We start from the raw sequence: 13,408 nt of genomic DNA on the forward strand, positions 1-13,408 counted from the left end.
AAGGTCTATGGCATACATTTTTGTCCTGTGACCCTGTTTGCACTTATCCCTCATCGCTACCTTCTTCTGCTACTAAATAAAGAGCCTTCAGCCTGCTGCTATAGTAAATATTTAATTATGTTCTTATCTGGCGTATTTTATGTCTGAATTGTATTGTTTGTCTAATTGAGATGGTAATCTGTGGAAATAAGGGCTGTGAGTCTCCCACGTATTCAACTAAAGGTTTTTGGGGCCTCTATTTTTATACAGTCAAAAACAGAAAATGAGAACATACCCCAAGTCTAAATCTCTAAAGTTTTCTCATGATTTCCAATTATTAAGCCCTTGGACTAACAGAGTATCTTCATAAAGCCCTGAAAATGCCACCTTAATTTTCTTTCTCCATCCTTTCCCAACACATGTAAGGATATTAAATGTTAACAAAGTTAGAAATATAATTTGTTTGTACCACATCCTCTAAATTAAATTATAATAAAAATCACCGTGGTTATAATGTATGTGTGTGTGTGTGTGTGTGTGTGTGTGTGTGTGTGTGTGTAAAAGATCAAGCAAGCAGGATAGACTTCTCTCTCTCTCTCTCTCTCTCTCTCTCTCTCTCTCTCTCTCTCTCTCCTCTCCTCTCCTCTCCTCTCCTCTCCCTTTCTTCCCAATCAGCTAACAGGTAGAACTTACTTAGTCAAGGAAGCTGATGCGCTGAGTGGCTAATGCAAGGAATCCATCTTAGACAATACGCTTTTATGCGGATCATTTTTTTTCTGTGATTCAAGTTTGCGAAAGGAGAGAAGTTTAACAAAGAAGCATCCAGTCATCTCCCATCTTCAGGAGACTGTCATTTGGTAGCATATGCATACTACATATACATACATATACTCATACACCTACATACACACAAGTGTATATGAGAGACAGCTATTCTCTAGTGAGAATTTCATGGGATATTTGATTGAAGAAAGAAGATAGAGATAGAGGGAAGAGAAGTGTCTGGGGGCTTTGTAAAGACAGCTATTGTGTCTTAAAAAGTTGTATTTGAAGAAATGCATTATGTAGAGGTATCAAGAGAACTCCGTAAGTCTACAAGAGTGGTTCAGTTTACAGATAATGCTTGCACTAATTGTTTTACATGCATTCATGCAAACTCCAAACAGTCCTGGGCAGTAGGAACTCTATCTGAATTTAGAGAGCAGGAAAGTAAAGTGTGTAGAGACTGACGTGCTGGAGGTGGTACAGATGTGGATTCTGTGGAGAGATTCAGAGACAGGTCATATTCACCAAGTGGGAGCTGTGGCAGAGTGCTCAAAAGTGCCAGCCTTCCTGTCTCAGAGAAGCATGGGGCTTAGGCAAAACTTAGGGCATCGTTTCCCAAGACTGAAGAAGCATTCAGGGCCCTCACTTAACTGGAGAGGTGGCTTGAGGTTTAGAACACTTGTTCTTGCAGAGGACCCAGTTTGATTCCCAGCACCTACATGGCAGCTCACAACCATCTTTAACTCCAGTTCTGAGGGATCCAGCACTCTCTTCTGAGCTCTTCAGGTACCAGGCATACATACATGCGTGCAAGGAAAAACAAATCTTTAAAAATAAACAAAACCCCCCAGAGATTTCTAAACTTCTCTGGAGATTCTGATCCTGTTGGTGTGGGGCAAGGTCTCAAATCTGTACCATTAGTAAGCCCTGGGTGATTCTGTTTGATCAAACAAGTTGGACACATTTGCTTAATTTCGTTAATGTATAATAGGAATTAAAGTATCTAAGTCCTAGCTGATCCTCAGTTTTTTGATTTGGGGAAAAATGTTTTTGAGGCTGGATTTCATTCATCCCAAGCTGACCTCCACTTCTCTGTGTAGTTAAGGATGACCACAAACTTCTGCTCCTCCTACCTGTGTCTCCCTAAGGCTGGGTTTGCAGACATGTACTCCATGACTGATTTATGTACTGCCAGGGTGGAACTCAGGGCTTCCTGTATGCAACATAAGTACTCTATCAAGTGAGCTGCAACAGAACATGGGCTCTGTTCTCTAGGGAAGCAACTTTGGCGGGTGATGAGCACAGTGTAAAATTAATAGATGTGCATAGAAATAAATTACAGACTACTGCTTGTGGGGAGAAAACTGGACATTTTGCTATTGAAAATAGCAGTCTTTTACAGGGCTGGAGAGATGGTAGTTGAGAGCACTTGCTGCTCTTCTAGAGAACCCAGATTAGATCAATTCCCAGAACCTGCATGGCAGCTCACAACTGTCTGGAACTCACATTCTAGGGGGTCTGCAGCCCTCTTCTGGCCTCTGAAGTCACCAGGCACAAACAGAGTACACAGATATACTTGCAGGCATAAAAAACCTTATATACATAAGATAAACCATTCTAAAAATCTTTTACTTTTTAAACGTCTAATAGGCTGCTTTAAAAGTGAAGAAACGCAACCAAGCACAGTAGTGCACATCTTTACTTCCAAACACTTGGGAAGCAGAGGAGGGACAATCTCTGTGCATATAAAACCAGTCTGGGGTGGGGGTGGGGCTGGAGAGATGGCTCAGCAGCTAAGAGACACTTTTCCAAAGGTCCTGAGTTCAATTCCCAGCACCCACATGGTGGCTCACAATCATCTGTAATAGCATTAGATTCCCTCTTCTGGTGTATATGAAAACTGAGCAATCCTATACATAAAATAATTAAATTAATCTTGAAAGGAAGAAAGGAAGGAAGGAAGGAAGAAAGGAAGAAAGAGAGAAAGAAAGAAAGAAAGAAAGAAAGAAAGAAATCCTTGTCTACATAGTGAGTTCCAGGCCAGCCAGGCTACACAATGAGACCTTGTTCCAAATAAATAAGTAAACAAGCAAACGAACAAAAGGCTAACTCATCAAGTAGATGCCTAAAGCACTTTTATTTTGCAATAGAATCTTGGGTAAATTTTATTGTTTAAGTGGTAAAAGGTATACACATTTTATCAAAATTTTACATAACTATTATGGAAAGTCCCTGTACTGCAGTGACCTGTCTGACAGTAGGCCATAAGATGATTGTCATCTCAGAGGGGTCCTGCCCCATCCCCGGAAGAAAGAAATGCAAAAGAATAGACACACCTGTCTGTCCACCCAGCCTGTCTGTGACTCCATTTCTGTAAGAACCCTAAAGGACGGATGAAGTTCAGAGTGTGTGGGGTTGATGAGCATGAGGAGGATCTTGGAGAGAGAACACCAAGGAAAGCCACTGAAACACGGTCCCTACTCCCACACCTCACCTATGAGTCTTTTTGTCTATATTCTTTTTAATGACGTACGGTAAAAGGGTAATTATAAAAATTTTCCTGAATCTGGGAGTCACTCAAATAGATTAGTCAAGTACAGGGAGAGAGTTCCAGACATCTCCCTTTGCAGACAGTAGACAAGTAAAAACAAGCCGGGGCTCATGGCTACCATCTTAAAGCCCAGGGCAGTCAAGCGGTAGCAGTCTCAGGGAGTGAGCCTCAGCATGTGCAGTCTGAGATTATATGTCCACTGGATTTCACAGACACTGTGGATGGCCACTGTATTGGACAGATGCTGTTGATGCCCACTGCTTGCTTGCTTGTGGGAAGAAGTCTCCATTCCTTCTGAGGTCACGGGCATCTTCCTTGGTGATTGTTTTTCCTAGACAGAGTGATATTAGGAGAATAATGTAGGCATTGTAACCTACTGTTGATTACCTTACTTAAATACAGTCACTGTGGTACTGATGCCTTGGTGGCTTGTCTTCTAGCCAGTCAGCTACTGTAAGTGACTAACAGGTGTGTTGCATATACAATGTGTGCACACTGACAAAAGTGGGTTTACTGCCAAGTGGGATGGAGCAAGACTGTGAGATTTCCCCACATAACCCAGAGTGATGGACAATCTAGAACTCGTTGTTCAATTCTGGAACTTATCACCCTATACTCTCGCACCTTGGCTGATCTTTGAAACCACAGGTAAGGGGACCTGGAGAAGTTACTCCTGAAGAGAAAATGTAGTGTATTGTAAAGCTTCAAGTTCATTTCTTAGTTGACTTTGTTGCTAGCTGTATACTCGTTCTTAATTCATTAAGCCCTACTTTTTAACTTAAACATAAAAGAACTATTTACTTCGTTGTATGCAAATATTTAGGATGGCATATGAATAGACAGAATGTAACTGAGTCAGCGATGAAGGACTCAATGGATAGTTATTATGTACCTTAAACATACTTGATGTACCTATTCACAAATCACAAATAAATTAAAAAAAAAGAATTGAGGGATTTTCACTAGCACCTAGAAGTGCATGAATGCAGAGGGTCTTTACCTCTAAGGCACTGTTTGTCAAAAATAAAACAAACAAACCCCACAAAAACTAGCTAAATAGAACCTATCCTTTTGGATCACGATTTTAAAACATAATAGAAAAAAGAAAATAAGATATCGTACAAACTGTCAATATGAAAAGAGTAAAAGAATCTTTGCTTGGCTCTCCCGTGCAAGAGCGTGAGGAAATGCCAAACAGGGAAGTTTGTACTAGCTGTGAAAAGAGCACTTTAGTTTCCAAAAATGCTCCGCCTCTGTACCGAGAAGCTTCCCTGTCTCCCGGGCAACCGGCGCCCCAGCCAATCGCAGCTGAGTACCAGGGTCACGTGACCCGGCCTGGCAAAATGGCGGAGCTGCTGAAGGCAGGGCTGGCGGGCTCTAGAGTCTGATTTTTCTCCCCGGGAGCTCTCGCGACCGAAAGGATGGCGGACCCTGCGAGGAGAGACCCGCGAGGTCGCGCGCCCGAGCTCCCTGGAGACCTGTCCTCACAGGAAGAGGAAGAGGAGGAAAGCGACTCCGACGCCGGGGCCAGCAGCTTGGGCTCCTGCTCCTCAGCCAGCAGCGACACGTAAGGCTCCAGGAAACCGAGGGTCCTCTCTCCTGAGCACACGTATGGGGAGTGGGGTGCTGGCCTGCTTGCTGCGGTCTCCGAATAAAAGAGTCCCTGCCTCTGGGTGGATTCTGTGTCTGTGAAGGATCTCTGTGGTGCTCCTGAACCTTCCCCCGTAACATTGCTTCTTACCTCACTTGTGTCTTAGACTCCAGAGCATTCTTTAACATTTATATTTTTATTACTTTTTATTATATGTACCTGTGTGTCTTTGTGTGGGTATCTGCACATGAGTGCAGGTGCCCACAGAGGCCAGCAGAGGGCATTGGATCCCAGGAACTAGAGTTTCCCGGGTTATGAGCCACCGTGTTGGTGGTTGAAACTAAACTCCAGTCTTCTCCAAGAGCAGCAAACGACCCAACCTATGACTTCCCTCTGCACCCTCAGACTCCAGAGTATTTACTGGAGAGAGACACCGTACACACACTTTATAAAGCAACTATTTTATATTGGAGAGATGTTTCTTGTGGAAGTGATAGCAGAAAGAGGACCCTCGTATCAAGACATCCTCTCTGTCTTCAGCATATTCATGCTGTGTTTTTCTGTTCAACTCCAGGGTTTCTACTTCAAGCCAGAATCCTTGGTAATACTATGAATGAATTATTTTGAGTGACAGTATTTCAATTCTTAAGGAATCTGTCCCTGTTGCTATGGATTAAGGACTTCTTGGAAAAGCCACGGGTAACTTACAGTGAATGGCAGGGAAAAGGTTCAGGCCACTGTGTACACAAAGACCATCGGTAGTTTTAGGAGGACATTTTATTTGCAGTTAGAGCTAGCAGTTACAAATAATTGTGACCATCTTCAACCAACCGTATGTAACACATTCTTTCTTTTTTAGTTGTCACGAAAAATAAGGGAAAACCCTGCTTAAATCCATGCTAGAAGCTTACTACAGATAGATCGTGTTCTTAAAACTCTGAACAGATGTAAGAACATCAACTTTTTATAAGTTGTTGTCATCTTAAAAAGTGATTCAAAATGTTGTAGTTTGTTCTAGATTCACATCTGTTGCTCTGGTAAGAAATTATGACCAAAGGCAACTTTGAGGAGAGGGGAGTTTTTTTTTTACTTAAAATCCCAGATCAGAGTCTATTACTGAGTGAAGGACTTCAAGGCAGGACCTTGAGGCAGGCCTGCTTTGCCATTCTACATAGCAATCCTTCCAATCAAAGAACTCACTTCACAGCCAGAGCTTCAAGGCAGGATGCATGGAGGGCAATGATGGCGGGCCGGCTGGTGGGCTGGCGGGCAGGCAGGCACGCTGGTTAAGCCCAGCTAGCTTTCTTGTGTAGTTTCAGAACCACACTGGCTTGGGATCTACATCAGTTATCAATCAAGACAATTCCTTACATGCCCACAGATCCATCTGATTTAGGGCACTTCCTCAATTGAGATTTTCTTCCTAGATAATTCTAGGTTGTCTCAAGTTGGCAGGTAGTACTAACCAGGACACGGTCATTTCATGAGTTTCCTGGAAGGAAACGGACATTACAAAACCTTATTGTGCTGTGGAAGCATCAGACTGAGGTTCTCATGCTTGATTTCTCTACATCTTAGTCACATACCTTTCTCCTAGGAATAATTTGTACCTAAGTCCTGAAATGACCTCGAGCATCCAGTGGGGTTTTCTTGAGAACCTTGTAGGAAAACCTGTATTTTGTGGTCTGGAATACATGTGTCTATGTCTTTATCACTCATTTACCAACCACTCCAAACATCCCAGTGCCCTTGTGCTGATAGTACACGCCTATTGCCTGTTTCCCACCAACATTCAGATTTCTTTTTTGTCTGTTCCTTATTGGTATGTGTAACATGAAGGAGAGATTGCTGACCTGCCTTGGGAAGTTCAAATAGTTTGTTTTATTAGGTATTTACTGCCTGCCATAAGCTACAGTTACAGTGTGAGTTGGGTCATCCAGCTTTGGGAAGAGCCACTCTGATGAGAGGTTTAGAACTATGAATCAGAAGCTTTCAAATCAGAGATGTACAAAGTGCCTGCTACCCCTGTGGCCTCCATGAAGTGTAGAAAGAAAGGCATATTCCATATCCTGGACTTTCAAGATTCCTGTTATTGACTGACTCTTCTTTTTGCAAGTTATTATTTCATGCATGTTTTAATCAAAATAGTTTGACCTGTATGTGATCACGTTAGTAAGTTTATTATTTTTGAGATGAAATTGCCTTAGGATAACATTTCTGGTAGAGTTTTAAAAATATTTAATGTGCACTTAAGTGTCTATATATGTGTGTGCCTGTGTATGCCTGTGTGTGTGTGTGTGTGTGTGTGTGTGTGTGTGTTTGTGCCTGGTGTGTGTGTGTTTGTGTTGTGCCTGGTGTGTATGTGTGTGTGTGTGTGTGTGTGTGCATGCTTGCTCACAGTTGCCATGACATAATTATGGAGGTCAGAAGACAACTTGGAAGAGTTGATTCTCTCCTCCCTACCATGTGGGTTCAGGGTATCACATGTAGGTCATCCAGCAGCAAGTGCCCTTTTGCTGAGGCATTTCTCTGGCCCCAGGTTGTTTTTGTAGTAGATTTATTTTAGGCTTGTTATGGTATAGGGAGGTTTTATGTAGGAGATGCCATTATGTCTAAACTGGCACATGGGCATGACCTCAGGGAGCCTTCAGAGACAAAACTAGTTAGAGAATTGGGTTAAGGAATCCACTGATTGCTTCAGAACTAAGACAATCAACCAGGCATCTCCTTAGCAGTGAAGCCAGGCTTCTTTGCTTTGGTGTATAGTTACCAGTTAGTTCATTGAGGCAGCATTGACTAGTTCCTGTTGGCCAGAAGCTGCCAATTTTATGACATCCATTTTTTTTGGGGGGGTCATTGTTAGTTTTATAACTAGGGCTGAGGGGCTAAAAGAGGAATGACTAAACAATAGATTCTAACTGAGACAGTTCTATCTAAAATGAGATTGGCTAGAGAAGAGAGCAAATACTTCCTTTACATTTCGCTGGAGGCTTTCAGTCACTTTATTGAGGCATATGTGAAAACCTGCACTTCCCTCCATCCACATAGCACATTATCTCTCACCCAGATGTTTCTCCACATGTCTGAGACCATGCATCCTTCTCTCCTATGACCCCTCACTTTCTGCTACTGCAGGTGGCTTTGTATGTTCTAGAGTTTTGAAAAATGCTTAGTCTCTGTTTTATCTTCTCTTTTATTTTTGCTATAGTAGTCCCCTCCCCCCTCTGTGTGTGTGGGGGGATAGGATTCTATCATTTGTCTAGATAACCTTTTTCTTGGGTTTTGACACGGACAGGAACGACTTATGGGATCATATTCATGGTGCCATATTATTATTATACTCTGTTCTAAGTAGTAGTTTCCCCTTTTCTCCTGTTTTGACCCTGACTTTGCTTTTATTTAGTTCTTTTATGAACTCACGTAGTTTAATAAGATAAGTAACCGGGAAGTGGGTCAGTGATGAGAAGGGTCACTCCCAGCTGCCACCTCGAATCACTCATGTTCAGTGTGTTAAATTCTCTCCCTTCCCTTCCCTCCATCCTCCCACCACCACCTTGCTTTACATCTTTAGACTTGATTGCTGTGCACACCCTGGACTGTACCCCACCCCTCACTCCTCTCCCCTCGCTACACTGCCTTACTGCAGGGGCTTGCTTCTCCTGTCTCACACACTCCGTGGACGTCACTTTAACAGATCTGGATGCTCTGCCTCCAGGCATTCCGCCATCCAGCTGCAAGAACTTACTTTCTCAAACACAGTTCTAAAGATTGGAGAGATGAGCCCGGTATGATGGTGCACATCTTTGGTCCTCCCACTTAGAAGGCAGAGATAGGAGGATCTCTGTGAGTTTGAGGCCAGCCTGGTCTACAAAGTGAGTTCCAGGACAGCAGGGCTACACAGGGAGACCTTGTCTTGAGAAATAAAAACAATAACAAAGACTGAAGGAATGGTTCAGTGATTAAGAGCATGGCATGTACTGTTCTAGAAGAAGACCAGAGTTTGGTTTCTAGCATCCATGCCAAGTGGCTCACAAACATATGTAACCCTACCTCCAGGTAGATCTAATGCCTCAGCAGGTACACAGGAACACACACACACACTTCTCTTCTCCATCAATGATGCCTTTCTGGTTTTCTGTATTTAAGATTTGTCAGTAAGAGCCATGAGATCAAGCAAGTCAGCATTCCCTCCTGGAGGGGAAGAGGTTCATGAATGCTTACCCCTAACTGGGGTACTTGATGGTTTCTGAGAAAGGGTGTGGTCCCTAATAAGGGTACTAGGCTCCAATGTATGGCCCCATATCCAGGAATGTGTAGTAGCACTGCTGATCTTGATGCAGTCTTTAAATATTAAGATGACAAAGTTGTGCAGATGCAAGTGAAGGTGGATCTGGAAATCATTAGCAGGAGAAGTTGGGGTAAATACGATCAAAAGACAACCATGTGAAATTATCAGAGAATTAATAAATGTATTTAAAATAAGTCTTTAAAAGATAACACTGTTATAAACCATGTTTCCTGCTCTACTCAGGATAACTTTGACAGCTCTTTTCCTGGCTTAGCCCATCTTTGTTATGTGTGTAGTAAATGTATATAGGTGCGTGTGCCCATGTACTCATCAAGATCAGCTGTGGACATTGGGTGTCTCCACCTATCAGGAAGGGTCTCTCACTGAGCCTGGAGGTAGGCTGGCAGTCAACAAACCCCAGCAATTCTCCTGTTCAGTGCTGGGGTTCTGTGGTGGTTTGGATAGGAATGGCCCGCATAGACTAGTGTGTTTGAATGCTTGGCCCATAGAGAGTAGCACTATTAGGAGGTGTGGCCTTGTCAGAGCAAGTGTGTCAATATGAGGTGGACTTTGAGTTCTGTGCTCAAACTGCACCCAGTGTGGCACAGTCCCCTTCTGCTGCCTACAGAACCTGATGTAGAACTCACCTGCACTCTGCCATTTTTCTCACCATGATGATAATGGACTGAACCTCTGAAGCTGTAAGCCTGCCCCGATTAAATGGTTTTCTTTGTAAGAATTGCCACAGTCATGATGTCTCTTCACAGCAATAAAATCTAAACAAAGACAGAAGCGATACCAGGGACTGGGGTATTGCTGTGATAGGCCATGCTGTAAAAGACCATGACTTTGTTTGGAGGACTGTGGATTTGGGGACTTTGGATTAGGAAAGCAGTGGCATGGCTTAAGTGGCCTAGTAGAGACACGGAAGACAGTGGTGCTGAGGATGATTTGAACTGTGCCCCGCCCCCACTCGACTCAGGAGGTTTCAGAGGATAAAAGAAATTTAGTATGTTGCCTAGAGATCATTCTTGTGATATTTTGACTAAGAGTGTGACTGCTTTTTTTGCCCTTGTTCAAAAAATGTGCCTGAGGCTGAATTGAAGAGTTTGGATTAATTGCATTTTGCAGAAGAGATTTCAAAACAGCCTAGTACTGACTGTGTCTTGTGGTTATCAGTGGCCATACTTCTGAAGATACATAACGAAAAGGAACGAGCCTTTCGCTGTAGCGAAGAAAGCTACAAATGTACAATTTAAGGAAGAATAGAGCTAAATCCTGTGTTCAAGAAGACAAACAGATTAAAGAAAAGCCCGATGTTAAATGGAATAAAGGGATTGTGAACTCAGGAGAAGATTCAACCCAGCTAAGTTTCCAATTTGTGCAAAGGAATTAAAGAAATGCTTAGATCCAGGGATGTTGCTACATATCTTTAATCTTAGCACTTCAGGAGACAGAGGCATACAGATTTCTGAGTTCAAGGCCAGCCTGGTTTACAGGGCCAGTGCCAGGACAGCCAAGCATAAGTGGCAAAGGAAACCATCAAAACCAGAAAGCTGGTGAAGATGTACTTGAACATGGAGGCCATGTTCCAGTCCCAGTAAGCAGCAGACTTGACACCTTCGGCCACATGGTTTGTTCTGGCTTTAGAGTCAAGGATAAAAGAAAGGCTTATGGAATCTCCCTTCATGACTAAGGAAAGACACTGAGGCCAGGTGTGTGGCAGGGGTGTCCCTGGAGACCCAGAGAGACCATTGTGTGAAGCTCTGAAGGTGAAGCCTGGATTGCCTTTGGAGAAACCAAGAGGTTAGAGATGTAAGAGCTGTAGGATACCCGCCCATAAAAGCTGCTAACAGGGAGTAGAGCCAGTCCGATAGATAGAAATGTGCTGCAGTCGACAAAGCTGAGGGGGTTGGAGATCTGAAGAGCACTTTGGCATCAGACATGGAGTGCAGAGTTTGGAGTTTGCCCAGCTGGTGTTTGGTATTGATTTGGTCCATTACCTCTTCACTATGCTTCCTTTTAGAGCAATAATGTAGATTCTGTGCCACTGTATGTTGGAGGTATGTGATCTGCTTTTTGATTTTGATTTTGCAGTTAAGAGTTTATGTGAATATCAGAAGAGACTTTGAACTTTGTACTTTTAAACACTGTTGTGACTGGGATAGACTATGGAGACTTTTGAAGTTGAACTAAATGCATTTTGCATTATGTTATGGCTACAAATCTATGGGGGCCAGGGAGTGAAATGTTGTGATCTGAATAGGTATGGTTGCATACTCACGTGTTTGAATGCTTTGCCCATAGGGAGCGGCACTATTAGAAGATGTGGCCTTGTTGGAGGAAGTAAGTCACTGGAGGTGGGAGTCTGAGGCTTTATGGCATGACCCTGTTTGCTGGTCTCTATCTGCTTCCTGTGTGCAAATGAAATATGATTAACCATCTCCCTACTCCTGCCTCCACTCCTTCCTTCCTGTTGCTATGTTATCCCACTCTGTCCCTTTGGAACTGTGACCTTTCTCCCTTAAGTTGCTTTTTGTCAGGGTGTTTTATCACAGCAACAGACTGAATCTAGGACTGATCCACATCAAGCTGGCAAGTGAGATTAGCCATCGCCCATTAGTCATCACCTCATAACACCCCATCACTGTTTTGTTTTCTACTCTGTAGTTTTTTTTCTGTCCCTAAAGTTGTCCTGCTACTATACCTGTTAGTGCCACATAACTTTGTGGTGATTACTTTGGTAAAGTGCCTTGTACTTTCTGCAAGAGGAGGAGGATGTAATTGTTTGGGACAGTGCAAATTTCTGTTTTCCTTAAATGAGGGAATGTGAAGGTCAGGCTCTATACTGCGTGGCTCTTCTTGCAGTGGTTAAGGAAATTGCCATGCTGTTTCAAATGAAACAAAAAATAATAATAATTTTGGCATTAATGCAAATGAAGACCTAAGAGAGTCGTAAGTTTCAGAAAGGGAAAATAAAAGGTTTCCTATAAACTAAGGGTTTCAGAATACATTAAGAATTGAGCGCTACTAACATTATCTTAAGTCCATTTCCTTTGAATATTATGGAACAACTGTGAGTAAATGTGGTGATTTTCACATTGGCAAATCTTTCCAGGGCAGATGCTGCCCCTGTACACATTATTGCTGGGAGTCTTGGAAACCATTCAAAGCACCTTCAGACCTGTAAGCAGCTAGTAAACCTAAGGTTGTTTCTGATTAGAAAAAGGTAAAATAAACAATGGTGGCTTTCAGGGAAAACATTATTACTCATGAGAACTTCCTGGCTTGTACCATGGAGTCTCAGAGGTGTTTAAAGTACACTACTGCTGACTCTTGAGATCCATGCACTACGAAATGTGAACTGAAACAGCTAGACTTCACTCCTTTTCTAAAAGATTTTTCTAAGTTAAGTTTTGACTTACAGAAAGTTGCAAAGGTGCTGCTGTGCTCCTGTAAAGCCTGTCTCTTTGATGTTAACCTCCTACACAGCTGTTACTCACTCGTCGGGAAGAAGTTAACGTTGGTCTGAGCTGACTCCAGAGCTGGTTTGGATGCTACCGCTCTTCTATTACTGTTCTGTTTTGGTTCCAGGATTCCACCCAGAGTCTCATGTTGCCACCCGTCATCAGTTCGCCTTAATCTCCTGTGGTTTGTGACAGTTTCTCAGCCCATGCCTGGTCTCCTAGCATCCATCTCTGGGTTAAGGCAATGTCTGCTCTGTACCCGGTTCTATGAATGACAACTGTTAAGTCCTCTTTTTCTTCTGCTCCCTAACCCTCTCCTGTCATTTATCCTCTGTGCCTCTGCCTTTTACCTGTCATGTGCACCATCCTAGCTTCTTCTCGTCTTCTCTTCCTCACAGAGCAAAGGTGTTTATTTTTAACTTTGATTTTGTTTTGTTTATTAGTATTGCGTGTATTTGCAAGTGTGAGTGTACAACTACATGTGTACCATGTAGCATACATGGAGAACAAAGAACAACTTTGTGGCATCTGTTCTCTTCGTTCCACTGTGTGGGTGCCAGGAATCGAACTCATGTTGTCTGGCTTGGCAGCAAGCAGTTTTATCTGTTGAGCCTTCTCAATATCACAGGAAATGTGTTTCCTTTACTACATTTGCTACATTCTGTCCACGTGGATCTTTAAAACATAACCAAAAGGTGAATTCATACTCAAACGTTAACAATTCAGATGAACTGGCCTTATATTTAGCAAATGAAAAAGTGCTCTTG

The 13,408-nt window shown here is 42.8% G+C and overlaps 1 protein-coding gene across 1 annotated transcript in view; it reads left to right on the top strand.

Annotated features, from left to right (window-relative positions):
* The first annotated feature begins 4,615 nt into the window (after positions 1–4,615).
* Intu (inturned planar cell polarity protein) overlaps positions 4,616–13,408 on the top strand; it is a 75,523-nt gene continuing 66,730 nt past the window's right edge. Inside the window, exon 1 of the mRNA NM_001421108.1 lies at positions 4,616–4,862. Within this exon, the coding sequence (NP_001408037.1) occupies positions 4,717–4,862 (146 nt within the window). The 5' untranslated portion in view covers positions 4,616–4,716. The remainder of the gene's footprint in view (positions 4,863–13,408) is intronic.

This window comes from Rattus norvegicus, chromosome 2, assembly GCF_021556685.1.
Source record: "Rattus norvegicus strain SHRSP/BbbUtx chromosome 2, alternate assembly SHRSP_T2T, whole genome shotgun sequence".
NCBI lineage: Eukaryota > Metazoa > Chordata > Mammalia > Rodentia > Muridae > Rattus > Rattus norvegicus.